The sequence below is a fragment of the Amblyraja radiata genome, chromosome 7 (assembly GCF_010909765.2).
Source record: "Amblyraja radiata isolate CabotCenter1 chromosome 7, sAmbRad1.1.pri, whole genome shotgun sequence".
Taxonomy (NCBI): Eukaryota; Metazoa; Chordata; class Chondrichthyes; order Rajiformes; family Rajidae; genus Amblyraja; species Amblyraja radiata.
Window position 1 is genome coordinate 15,378,525 of NC_045962.1, and position 14,134 is coordinate 15,392,658.

The 14,134-nt window shown below is 40.4% G+C and overlaps 1 protein-coding gene across 6 annotated transcripts in view; it reads right to left on the bottom strand.

Annotated features, from left to right (window-relative positions):
• myo1b (myosin IB) overlaps nucleotides 1–14,134 on the bottom strand; it is a 272,707-nt gene that overhangs the window by 7,495 nt on the left and 251,078 nt on the right. For all 6 annotated transcript variants that reach the window (XM_033023743.1, XM_033023747.1, XM_033023745.1 and 3 more), the window contains 6 exons: nucleotides 12,856–12,930; nucleotides 10,182–10,316; nucleotides 9,146–9,252; nucleotides 6,102–6,234; nucleotides 4,617–4,769; nucleotides 90–217 (listed from right to left, as the gene is read on the bottom strand). In XM_033023743.1, coding sequence (XP_032879634.1) covers nucleotides 90–217; nucleotides 4,617–4,769; nucleotides 6,102–6,234; nucleotides 9,146–9,252; nucleotides 10,182–10,316; nucleotides 12,856–12,930 — 731 coding nt within the window. The remainder of the gene's footprint in view (nucleotides 1–89; nucleotides 218–4,616; nucleotides 4,770–6,101; nucleotides 6,235–9,145; nucleotides 9,253–10,181; nucleotides 10,317–12,855; nucleotides 12,931–14,134) is intronic.

Below are 14,134 nucleotides of genomic sequence, written 5' to 3' on the forward strand. Positions count from 1 at the left end.
TTGTGTTCATTTCCAGCACTTATTACAGATTTATAACTTCATGTATCTTTCCCTTTCTTTCCTCAAAATAAAAGGTCCATAGTACTTACTCGTTGTTTATTTCAACAGCTATCTTCTGGTTGGTCTTGGAGAATATTATGCGATAAAGCTTGGTGATTATCTCAATCAAACGGTCACTGGTGAATAGAAAATCACCCTTAGAAGCTGCAGTGGAACCCTGTGATTAAAAGAAACTGAGATTAGTATTCCTGATGACATTCCCGCTGACATCCTCATTTCAAATACTGACCAGCACCACAGCACCTGAGATTTACAGTCGTACCAAAAATCTTTCTCTCTTTTTAGGCTTCGAGATTTCTCGCAGCAAGAACCAGGTGCTAGATTCACTGGGCAAACAGTCCATATCTGTTTTTATTTTAGCAAATAGTGTGGTGCTACTTCTCAGAATGGAACCAAAGTATTTTGTTGAATGAAAGTCTCGTAACCTTGGAATATTAAATGTAAAAAAAAATGGAAAGGTGTTCCACTTTTTTTTTTTGTTTACGAGATTTGGCTTTAATTATAAAGGTTATACGTTTTAATCATAAAAATAATCACATTTTATGAGACATATTACTGCAAAGTATTCCCATGAAAAAAACCCAGGAATGCAATATATTCTCCAGTCACTAGAAGGAGCTCACACATAATCGTATCTCAAAGAATCTCTTGTATAAACTCAAACCATGACTACAGAAGTACCAATTTTAACCTCAAGCTGTGAACATGACAAGCGAATCCCGGAGACCCCCAAGAAGATTTGGACTATTTTTATGGCAGAGGTTTCATCATCTGTCCTTCTAAATAAACTATTTTTATAGTTTGTACGGGGGGGGGGGGGGGGGGGGGGGGGGGGAGGGGAAGGGGAGTCAATCTACCCCATAACAGAAGGGGGAGGAGTTGTACAGTTTGATAGCCACAGGGAAGAAAGATCTCTGGTCTACTCAATGGTCTGGTACTTGCCATTTTAAGGTGGAGATATATTTAAGATTGCGACAGATAAATATTTGTAGGGTTGTGGTGAACTGGTACAGTAGAGGAGTTGAAGCCATCACAGATCAGCAAAGATCATATTGACTAGCAGAACACACCTGATGGGCTGTTTGGTGGCCAAATCCTGCTCCTATACTATTGTGCTCTAAAATCCACAGCAGAGTCTGGGCAGACTGCACTTTGTTGCTATGGCAATTGCAGAGGGTATTAAATGTAATACTTCTCCTCATATAGTATGTTCAATCCGTTTATTTTGACATAGGAATTTAAAAAAAAATTCCATCTTTGTCAGCAGCAATTTTCCTTCATTCCAGCAGAAAAGCTCCCAAGTCATAATGGAAACCAACAACAATTAAATAGGATAGATGCAAAAAGCTGGAGTAAGTCAGCGGTTAAACAATTAGATAGGGACGGACATGGAAATATCTGTGCATTATGTGGCATGATCCACCCAAGCAAATCTGAGCACATGCATAATTTGATCATATTTTTCCCAAATACACCATTGAACTGGATTCTAATTTAACTCTTATGTAATTGACAAATTTGAAAAAAAAAATGCTGAAGTCATAGGCTGTAATGGGATAACTGAAGACACATGCATATTACATGGAGCAAGGCCATGACTGTGCTAAACCAGATTTAATAAATCTACTGTGTTTATAATCTGCTTTAATCAACAATACTAAATAACGTCCGCTCATTGTTGTTTAGCAAGTTAAATTTTATTTGCTGGGTTTTTAAGCAAGTTGCTTGTGTTCTGTAATCCCTGGGCATGTGCATGTATTGGCATTGTGTTTGGGGACAGCACAAGCACATGTTACTTATGTTGTGGGATAACGGCTCATGCATGTATTTAACCTCATGTTACACACAGTTGCTTCAATGTAATAGTGAGTGCTTTGACCCTTCTTTCACAAGCCCTTGTTTAACGTTGGCAAAGTTGAACTGACCAGACGAGGTGGCGTTGACCTGAATTTTTGTCCGTACCTACCTTATTTAAAAAGTCTTTCATATAATGCAATGCTTTGAATGTCATAAGTGAATGTGATGCAGGGAAATTTAAAACTACCTTAAAAAATCAGACAAAATTTAGTAATAACTTCAACCCACAAGATCTTTTAATGTAAAACGTTAATCATACACTAATGTTCACATTAGGTCAGCAACTTATTATTCCGGGAACGTTTGGATAGTTGGCTCTAGATTTATTTCATTTTTCTGAAGTGTAACCATTCTCCAGCGCCAAGTCTCTAAGATGCCTTTATGACGTTTCTAGAACAGATGGGAACTAAGACATTCTTATTAATGGCCACTCGAAACCACAATTACATCCTGTTACTGTTTAACCTAACAAGGTGGAAGTTGTACATGTTCTGCTGAGAATGTAAGGGAAATACTGTAAGAATATTTCTCTTTGGCCCAAGTTGTGCCTACATTGGTGCTGTCATTATTTTCCCTCCTATCTTCCATGTACTAATCTGTAGCTAGACTGGGATCAGCTGCATGTGAGTAGTCTTCACGTTAAGAGTCTGCGGCACAGTGGTGCAGCTGGCAGAGCTACTGCCTCACAGCCCCCAGAGACCTGAGTTTGGTGCTGTCTGTGAGGAGTGTGCACGTTCTCCATATGACCATGCAAATTTCGTATGGGTGCTCCAGTTTCCTCCCACATCCAAAAGACATGAAGCTTTGTAGATGAATTGGCCTCTGTAAATTGCCACTCGTGTCTAGGGAGCGGTTGAGAAAGCGGAATACCATAGAACTAGCGTGAACAGGTGGTCAATGGTCAGTGTGGACTTGGTGGGCCGAGGGGCCTGTCCCCATGCTGTATCTCTAAAACTAAAACCAAAAGAAGTTTGGGTGGATAACAAAGGTACCTTCTGTTCTGTAGAGTATTTGAGCTGTGCCAGAAACTGATTTTGGCTGATGTCACATGCATTGGCTTCATGTCATCCTAAAGTTGTGGGTTCAGATCTCAGTGTAGAGAATTGATCACAAATAGCTATACCATAAAAAGGTATTGATGTATTCAAGAGAGAGTTGAATGTGGCTCTTATGGCTAATGGAATCAAGGGATATGGGGAGAAAGCTGGAACGGGGTACGGATTCTGGATGATCAGCCATGATCATATTGAATGGCAGTGCTGGCTCGAAGGGCCGAATGGCCTATTCCTGCACCAATTTTCTATGTTGTTAGAGGTGATGATGTTTGGACGAAAGATAAATCAAGAAGTGTCTGCCTTCTCAGGCGATGCAAAGGATTCCTCGAGAATATTTAAAAGGGTGTATGAATGCGTAATTTGTGTAATATCTATACTTCAATCTTATTTCTTGAAACAGATTGTTCAATCAGTTTGTAGTAATTTGCTGCATGTAAATTGTCTGCCATAGCATCACAAAAGTGATTATCTATTAGAAGCGCTTCATTGACCATAAAGCACTTTGGAACAATCTAAATTCATAAAGTACAATGAATATATAAGCCTTCCATTCTTCCACTTAGACTAAAGGCCTGGTTAACAAAGATAATCCAAGAGTCCAGGAATCCAAGAGTCTCCCATGTCACAAATGCACAAGTTATAGAAGTAGAATTAGACCATTCGGCCCATCGAGTCTACTCCGCCATTCAATCATGGCAGATCTCTGGAGAAAAGGAATACATGCCGTTTCAGGTCAGAAGTCTGAAGGAGTGTTCCGATCTGAAACGTCACCTGGTAACATTTCTCCAGAGCTGCTGCCTGACCCGCTGAGTTACTCCAGCACTTTGTGTCTATCTTCGGTATAAGCAAGCAGATGCAATTCCTTCCGACAGAGCTCTGAAAGAGTTTGACAGGCTGAGTGCAGGGACGATGTTTCCCTTGGTTGGGGAGTCTAGAGTTAGATGTCACCGTTACAGAATGGATGCTAATATATCTAGGACTGAGAAATGTCTTCATTCATAGGTTAGGGGACATGTGAGTCTGAAGGAGGGTCCTCACCTGTCCATTCCTTCCCCAGATGCTGTCTGACCCACTATGTTTATCCACAATGTGGTGTTTTGCTGTGAAATTCTCTATCGCACAAGGCTGTGGAAGCCAAGTCACTGAACATATTTTAGAACTAAAAGCTGGATTTCCAGGCACAAAAGGCATGAAGAGGAATAGGTGAAATAGCAGGAATATGGTGTTATGATCAAATGTCAGCCAAGATTGAATTGAATGCCGCAGGAATCTCAAAAAGTCAGCTGGCTTCCTCCTGCGTGTAATTTGTATTCATGTTTCTGTAATCTAACTATGTGTTTCCAAATTTTTAAACCCTTTATGATATTAAGTCCTGGTCCAAACAAATTTCTTGTATTTATGTAAACGGAAATTAAAGTATTGCAGTAATTCTTCAAATAACCATTGGTGAAGGACTAAATTAACACAGCTGGGAAGAAAATAAAGATTGTAAGCCTTTATTCTCACTCCTACATTTTTAAAATAATTTTTGAAAAGTTTTTGTTTTCTGCAAAGAACAGGATACTTGGTTAGGTCATAGACATTGCTGCAGTTCATCTCTGTATTATACATTTGGATAATGGAGTCTAATCATGAAGCCCCTACCTCTTTGAGGTGTACAGCGAAGAGTCCATCTGTCTGCTTGCTCACGGATACACTTGTGATGTCCATGACGGGAATGTTGGATTTGATCTGGCCTGACTTTTGATCAGCAATGATGAAGTTGCTCTTGGTTAATAAGAAGATCCTTGGTGTTCCCTTCATCAAGCAAGGAAGAATGTCATTGAAAATCACAAGAATAAGGACAAAATAACATTTAAGCTTAACATGATTTTCACAAAGATTTTAGTGCAGAATTGACACTAGCCATTGCGTTGAGACTAGAACTTCCCGTAAGTTTATATAGCCCAGAAATTTTACAATGAGCTGGAAGGTTTCCAGGTGTGCTGATTTGCATGGTATAGGTAATCCAATAGTCAAATAAAAACAATGGTGTTGCTACACCATCAAATAAAAGAACTCCTTTTACCAGCGTATTCTTAGAAGTCACTCATAAGATTATAATTAATATTATAACGTGGAATAATAATCCGTGTTTGATTTGGGAAAACCTGGTGTGTGCATCAAACCCTGCGGGTTACAATAATTGTAAGTGTGATTGTAAACCGCACACTTACAATCTGTAGCTGAGTTTGCCAAGTGATATTTTAAATGATCGGAAGTGCAATAAAACAATTCAGTTGACTATTTTCCCTCCCCTTCAGCTGGCTTTTCTGGCAGGTGGTGATAATTCTGTGGGAGGTGAGAACCCTCCAGTATATCATCCTGGTGATTATTTATAACATTGAAATATGGGTGATTTCTCCACTCTATGTACCTTTAACAGATGTTCACTTAACAACGACAAGGACCAGATCTTGGGCCAAAGTCAGGAATCAGACTTCACCACATCAGCCAGCTAAGAATCTTGTCCTCTCAAGCAAAACCACCTCAACCATGTCAACCTATTACCTGCCACGCATTGTCCTGCCTCTCCCTTCTTCCAAATTTCTTCTCCCCCTCCCCCACCCCCCTTCGATCAGCCTGAAGAAGGATCTCGACCTGAAACGCCAGCTATCCATGTACTTCAGATACATAACATAGGAATTGAGACCATTACAGGATCACAAAATGGAATATATTATATAGTGGTTGCCATACTGAACTAGTAATCCAGAAGCCTAATATCTGGAGACATGAAATCCCACCATGCTAGCTGGATAATTTATTTCAGTTACTTAAGAAAACAAGAAATGAAAAAAATCTAGCACCAGTAATTGCAATCAGCAAATGTATGCATTGTTGTAAATAAACCCTCTGTTTCACCGTCAATCATGTTATTGGAAATTCACCTTCCTTGTCTGGTTTGAGACACAGTAGACTTTTAACAGTTCCTTTTCATATTGAACAGTTATATAGAACAGTTATATTGAACAGTTATATAGACTGTCGGGGCTTTAGAAGGCAGTTCATCAGATCCGCAGTGATAAATACTGGTCTTGACTTCTCAATGAAGGGGAAGGGGCACAGCTTTGGGAAACCTCTTCCTACCTTGCCATTAGCTCTGTTAATTTTGTTTACAACATCTGCAAGAAGTATCTTCTCTTCCACCGCACCATTCAGCTTCTGGTATTTGGGGTTCTTGCTGATTTCCAGATAATCTCCTTGAAAGGGTTGTTGAACACTGCAAGTAGAAAATCTCAAAATTGAAATTCACACTTTTACATACTTATGTCATCATATTATTTTCAATTAACCAGAACATCAGATTCAGGAGTAAAGATGAATTGTCTAATAGAGAAGATTAATAGGCACATTTCCTTATCTGCTCAAATTAATCAGGAAATAGCTGAAGAAGGGTCTCGACCCGAAACGTCACCCATTCCTTCTCTCCAGAGATGCTGCCTGTCCAGCTGAGTTACTCCGGCATTTTGTGTCAGGATCATCAGGAAATAGTAATATATTCGGAATTCCTTCAAGATTTGTTTGGTCATATCTTTACTATTATGTTACAGAAAGTAAACAAAATGAAATTCTTCTGATCATACTACTGCTCCTATGGGCAAACATGATGAGTCTTAAACTCTACGATAGTTATTTAGCCACCGTGACACAGTGAAAGATTGGTGCCTCCTCTCTGACAGGCACCAACTTGCTGAACCCAGTTCCAGGTACAGGCAAGCTATGACACCTTAGCTGAGCATTTATTTTATCAAGTATCAGTAAAGATATTGATTGTCTGAAGATTGTTCCATCTTCTCCAAAGTCCCATACACATATGGTGTTGGTTTATCAGTGTTACATGCATCAAGATATAGTGAAAAGCCTTTGTTTGTGTGTTATCCAATTAAATTAAATAAGACTATACATGAATACAATCAAACCGTACACAGGTACCATAGGAAATGCAAAAATAAAAATATACCATAGTGCAGAATATAGTTTTCAATATTGTAACGTTACAGTTCCCGAGGCAAAAGTCCTATGTCCACAATTATGTAAGGTGTAACATCTACTCTAGCCAGTTTAGTGTTGTTTGGAGATACAGCACGGAAACAGGCCCTTTTGCCCACCGAGTCTGCACCGACCATCCATCGCCACACATTAACACCACCCTACACACACTGGGAACAATTTACACTTATACAAAACCAATGAACCTACAAACCTGTACGTCTTTGTAGTGTGGGAGGAAACCGAAGATCTCGGAGAAAACCCACGCGGTCACGGGTAGAACGTAAAACTCCGTACCGACAAGCACCCGTGGTCGGGATCAAATCCGGGCCTCTGGTGTTACAAGCGCTGTAAGTGCCACCCTAAAGCCCTAACTCCTAGAAGGATTGTTCTGAAGTCTGATAACTTGGGCAGAAATGGTTCCTGAGTGGTGGGTATATGCTATCAAGCTTATGTATCTTCTGCCTGACAGGAGTGGGGAAGAAGAAGGAATGACCTGGGTCAGGAGGTCCTTGATTGTGTTGGCTGCGAGACACTGTAAAGTGTGGATGGAGTTAATGGTGGGGAGTTTGGTCTGTGTAATGGACTGGGCTACATCCACAACTCTCTGCAAGTTCTTGCGTCTGTGGAAGAGCTGTTTCCCAAACCTTGTTGTGATGCAATTCGGCAGCATGTTTTCTATGGTGCATTTTTAGAGGATGGTAAGCAATAATGATTGATTTATACAATATACTGATTAGCGCAATGTTGCAGTGTTGTGTGTAGCTGTGGACATTCCATTACTGAAAAGTCATTAGATTCATTGAAATGGTGCAGTGGTTAATGGAGTGACAACAGGAGAGAGGATTATAATTATGAAGAATCACTCTAAAAAAACTTTTTTTTTACAGCGATTAAAGATTTTCTTCTCAAAATTTTGAAAACATTTTCAGACAGTAGGTAATGGAAGATTATTTTAAAGTATTGTGAATCAAGAACAAGGTCTCACCATTGACACTTAACACGATAAATTTGTTTTCACGTTGAAATCAATTAGATGATGAATAATCTATCACAGTAAGTCAGTAAGGCACAAACTAAAATACTATTTAAGAGCAAGTCGGATAAGTGTTTAAAAGAAAGAATGTGAAACTACACGAGGAATGACCAACAAAATTGATTCAGAGAAGACAGCTCCAGTTACTTCTGCATGATCATTGTAACTCTTTTTCAATTAATTTCACAAAATATACATGCTAGTGAATAGATATAATGTTCACACAAGTCTTTTTGCATAACCATTTCAGCAATTTTCATACTATATTTTTCTTTGAATAAAAAGGTATCTCTTTTGCTAATTTAAAAGATTTCAATGATTACACAGTCAAAATCAGATTTTTTTAAGGAATGCATTGAAATGCACCATTGTTCATTATATCAGGATAGGAATGATTATTCGTTCAGTTTTAAAGTATTGGTTTAGTTTTGTTTATTATTGCATGTTTAGAGATACAGCGTGGAAACAGGCCCTTCGGCCCACCGTGTCCGCGCCGACCAGTGATCACCCATTCACTCGCTAGTTTAGTTTAGAGATACAGCGCAGAAACAGGCCCTTTGGCCCATCGAGTCCGTGCCGACCAGCGATCCCCGCACACTAACACAATCCTACACACACTAGGGACAATTTACAATTTTTTACCAAAGCCAATTAACCTACAAACCTGCATGTCTTTGGAGTGTAGGAGGAAACCGGAGCACCCGGAGAAAACCCATGCGGTTCACGGGGAGAACGTACAATCTCTGTACAGACAGCACCTGTGCTCAGGATCGAACCCGGGTCCCTGGCACTGTGAGGCAGCAGCTCTACCCGCTGCGCCACCGCGCTGACCATTTTTATTAAAGTAGAAACTCCCCACTGACACACTCTCTCACACAGGGGAGAGAGGGAGGGAGGGAGGTAGCGCCACACTGTGGGGGTGAGGGAGGTGAGGAGAGGATGGGGGGACACTAACACCTATGTATCGAGGTACAGTGAAAAGCTTTATCCAGTCAACGAAAAAACTATACATGATTAGAATCAAGCTGTCCATTATGCTTATGCAGGATATTTCACAGTACATATGCGTAGGATAGTACAGATGCTTGCTGACTTCAGCTATTACCTGTTGGTGTATAAAGCTTTCTTGTCCTTGAACAGCTCACTTGCCTCAAGCTTCTCTTCATAAGTAGTTCTCTTTTGGTCTGTGAACTGATCCCTGTATTTCTTGCACTGAAAACAATAATAATCGGTTATAAATCTAATTTTAAAATTCTCTTTTTACTTTTGCCTATGTTATACTTCGAGCCAAGAGTAAACAATGTACTTCTGTGTGTTGCAGTCCAAAAAATCATGTGAGCTTGTGTTATTTCACCCTCAGTTAATGAAACTACAACATTTTTATCACAAATTTAAAAGGCAAATTAATCACCTTTAAAACACTGTTCACAGGTCTTACAGTATACTTGGTCTATGCAGCTAAGATCATCAATATGAAATACACTGTGATTTTTGCTTTCCTGGAAAAATACTGCATGCTACATAATGTTATACAACAAAAGCATTATCTAGAATCTTTCTAAATCATTAACTAATTCCTCACAGGTTCAGAATGGTGCATTTAGTTTTGAGGTTATTTGGAAACAATGAGGAAGTCGGAAGAGAACAATGTACATACATTTCTCACCATGCCCTCAATAAACAATCACGCGTGTGAATTTTATGGAAGAAAATCATTATCTAGCCTTTTGGAGGAAGCATCCTCATTATTTTTGTTTCTAATTTCCAAGCTCAGGGATGCCCAAAGCCATCAGAACTCATCATAAAAGGGATTGGAAATTGGAAGTAAGGGTGGGGTTGGAAATAATGGAGTATATTTGGAAATAAGTCCATAATGGACGGAATGGGAAGTCAAGAAATCGGGGAGGAGGGCATCAGTCGAATGAATGAGGGAATGGGGCTACGATGAATGAGGCATTCAAGTAAACAGGGGCAGGGTCAAGTGAATGGATGGATGGAGGAAGGAGACATTGGGGGTGAGATTCGAAGTAGAATTGGAGGAAAAGGAAGGGTGAAACGGATGGCAGGAGAGGGAGGAAATATGCAACAAAGAATCTGTATTTTACTATTAATAACCAACAGAATGTAATTTTGCTTTTTACCCTCCACAGGTGGAAGATCCTCCTCAGCTGTGTGTGTGTACCATCCAGGAAAAGGTAAGGCCTCACTGGCCAGGACCTCTCTGTTGGGGACAGTGGCGGCAACTTATTCCTCAGATCCAAAAAATACTTTTGCATCTGTATTAATATAAAAGCAGTAAATTCTCGTCAGCAGTGTCTATTGGCAAGGCAAGTCAAGATTAGTAACCATGTTCTCTGAGGACATGGCCCTTTCACATGCTGTTCTCTAAAAGTGAACACAAGTCAATGGAAAACAAGTCTCGTTGCCAGCACTACAGTACCTTGCCCCCAGACCAGGCTGAGCTGGGAACGATAGTGACATTTGATGGTTCGCAGAGATACAACATTCTGGCTTCATGTGTGGCCATGGTTTAGCTGATCCAGTGACTCCTCAATTTGTCCGGAGTTCTTCTACATGGTAAATGTCAGAGCACAACATATGCTTTGCCACTTTTTTTCCCCAGCCCCACCAACCCTAATGTTTGAACACTTGGAAACCTCAGCACTTGAAAGTCATTTGGCTTGGGACTAATTCCAGATTGGCCAAAATTCACTTATCTGGAATAACCTTTCCCTGACCTCTACGACATGGCACTTTAAATAGCTAATGCTAAAATTGGATTCTTGCATATGGACACAGAGCATCAGGCAGAGGGGCGTTTAGGACCTGTCTAAATCTATCAGGTGCACTTAGATAAGTATAGACAAAATAATAATCATAATATTTTAGCTGTTTATATGCTAAAATAAAGCTGAGCCTTATGAGAGATCAGTGCCACAGTGGTGCAGCGGTAGACTTGCTGCCTTACAGCGCCAGAGACCCAGGTTCGATCCTGCTATCTGTGTGGCGTTTGTACGTTCTCCCTGTGACCACGTGTGCTTTCTCCGGGTGCTCCGGTTTCCTCCCACACTCCAAAGACGTGCAGGTTTGCAGGTTAATTGCTTTCTGTATATTGCCCCTATTGTGATAGTGTATATGGGTAATCAATGGCTGAAGAGCCGCTTTCCACTCCGTATCTCTAAACTAAACTGAACTCAACCTGCAAATCTGCTCCCAATTCTTGTTTTTCCAGATATTTTCTTCTTAATTGAGAACTGTTCTGTCACATTTTTGGCATAATTTGGTTGACGAAAAAAGCTATTTTTACATTTATTTTAGTTTTCGGAGCAGCTAGTAATCCTCAATACCTTTCTGAGAACAAGTAGGAATGTAGCTGAACATCTTCTTGTGTCAGTGCAAAGTACTAGTTTCAGTGTGTAGGAAGGAACTGCATATCTTTCTATACCACCGTCTATATCTCTCTTTTCCCTTCCCCCCCCCCCCGAGTCTGAAGAAGACTCAACCCGAAATGTCACATTCCTTTTCTCCAGAAATGCTGTCTGCCCAGCTGAGTTACTCCAGCGTTGTACTAGTTTCAATGTTTAATAACGACTTCGGAATTCAATGAAACAGCTCTGACCCAGAGGTGAAAGTGTTACCTATCTTGGTTGACTGATGTAAAATAGTAGAATCAAAGAAAACTAATTTCTCCCTGGAACCAGAAACTGCATTTTAACCACATCAGGTACACATTTTAGTATTCGTAGGCCCCCCTCGGTCATGACTGACCATGGATGATAATAATAATAATGATGGATGGGATTTATATAGCGCCTTTCTAATACTCAAGGCGCTTAAATACTCAAGGCGCTTGATGCATCCTAGTTGATGCATCCTAGTTGTCGGCAGCTTGCTCCAAACCTCGGCTAGAGCAGCGTCGCTTACGATGATGTGTGTTCGGATGCAGATCTGGGCGATGTCATGTGGAGGACAGGCTGTTGCCCCATGCAGCACGTCCCCTCTCTCCATGTCGCTGATCGATCCAAAGGAACAGCGGGGCCGTTACAGTTTGGCACCAGCGCCGTCACAGGAGCTGCCAGAGCGAGGTTGTAGACAACCTTAGGGGCTCCGGATTTTCTTGAGGTTTACTCCTGGTTATGGACACAAGGCAGTGGAGGCACAAACCCTGGCCTCACCAGGGACTAACTTACTGTACCAATTTTCTGTTGTGTGGTGTCTTTTAAAATTGCTGTTTTTTCTTTGTTTATTCCTCCCACAAATATGTAATATGTGAATATGTGATTCTGTTCCGATTTGTAGTTTTTTTGCAAACGCTGCAAGCATTGACACTTTTCATTTCACTGCACATCTCGTATGCGTATGTGACGAATAAACTTAACTTGACTTGAGGTTTTAAATCAGAGTTTTCTCTCTCCTAGATGGACTGCCTTCACAGGCTGACGAGCCCCATCTGCCCGAGACTCGTGGGGGCGGAAGCGTCTACCTTCTCGTGCAGGTCGTTAGCACCTGCCCACTATAGTAGGTTTCTGCTTACAGATGCCCCCAAACCAATGTTTGTTATTCTTCTAATTGTACAGCTAACATTAGCTTAATACAATATTTTTCATTGCATTTACAATACATTGCATTTTCATACAGTTAATAAAAGTGCAATTGGATTTTACTCTGCAGTCGTTTGCTGTCCATGAAAGATTGCTGCATCTAATATGAGGCACATACTACCACATGCATGGAGCCACGAATTAGCCTTTAAACTTAATAAGCCAATAAGTTAAATTACACAGCAATTAGAGGTACAAATTTCCATCAACTTACAATTCTTTGAATGGTAAATTCATAGATCTTCCTGCCCGCGTTTGCACGGAAGAACTTTCGATATTCCCTCCGAACCTATGGAAAGACAGGTAACTTTTATAGCTTGTTGAAAAACTGCGGTCACAACTTTGGCAATGAGTGCAATTTCCACAATTGTCAGGAACATGTATGACACTTGATTTCAGAAGTCATTTTGGATAATGTTTAGGAACCTTATTTTCACAAAATGCATTCAAATCAGGAAGAAAACAAGGAATAAAATCTGCCATAGCAGCTTTGACAAACACAAGCAAATGCACGATCTGCTAATAGAAATGTTAGCAATGGATTAGACATCGACAACAGGTTAGCGTACAGGTGTTCAAAAATATGGCATGTGGATAAACATGTTTAGTCACAGTAGTTGAAAGGGTAGTGGTTATTGTTCGCTATAGCATGTGTAAGGTATATAACATCATCCTAGACATTCGAGGCAGCAAATTGCAGATTTGCAGGTTTGAAACCTTTGCAGATTTGAAAGCAAGCTTACAAAGTGTGTAGACACAATATGCTGGAGTAACTCTGCGGGATGGGCAGCGTCTCTGGAGAGAAGAAATGGATGATGTTTCAGGTCGAGACCCATCTTCAGACCCTTACAAAGTGTGTACCCCTCCTGTCTCTAGTGATGCACTTGAAGGTTTGTCTCTTTTCTGAAATTATGCAAGTATATGAGGATCATGTGAACTTCCGGGAATAAAACTGGTGCGTCTGTCTTTATTTCTGCGAATGGGACTGAGATATGTTTCAGCGATGTTCCATCTAAATGTCAGCGGTGTGTGGATTTATGTCAAACTGGAAAGTACATTTACCTTGCAATTAGCAGTAACAATGGGCTTGGATCCACAGGAATTCACCACGTTCCTTACCATTTGTACACAGTGAATAAAAGGATAAGGGTGCATTTGTGAGTGTATCCTTCTAGATGCAACCTATTCAGCACTTATTCCCTTGGATCAAGTTACACGTTGCATGTGGGAAGCCTGATGCATTAAGAAGAGCATTCAAATTCTGAGTTGTGTCATCAGGAATGTCATCTGAACTATTCTGCATAGTTCCTTTATGTTGACGGTTTTATGTCTCACAAAATGTTATTAATTAACCTAGAAGTTAGTTTGGATATGGAATGTATGTTTGTTAGGTATATCAGGAAAAAGAGTGGGGAGTGGGAATAGGGAAGAGGAAAGTTCAATCTTAATTTAGATTTCCAAGCAACCCTGGATCCTAAGAACATGCGGTACAA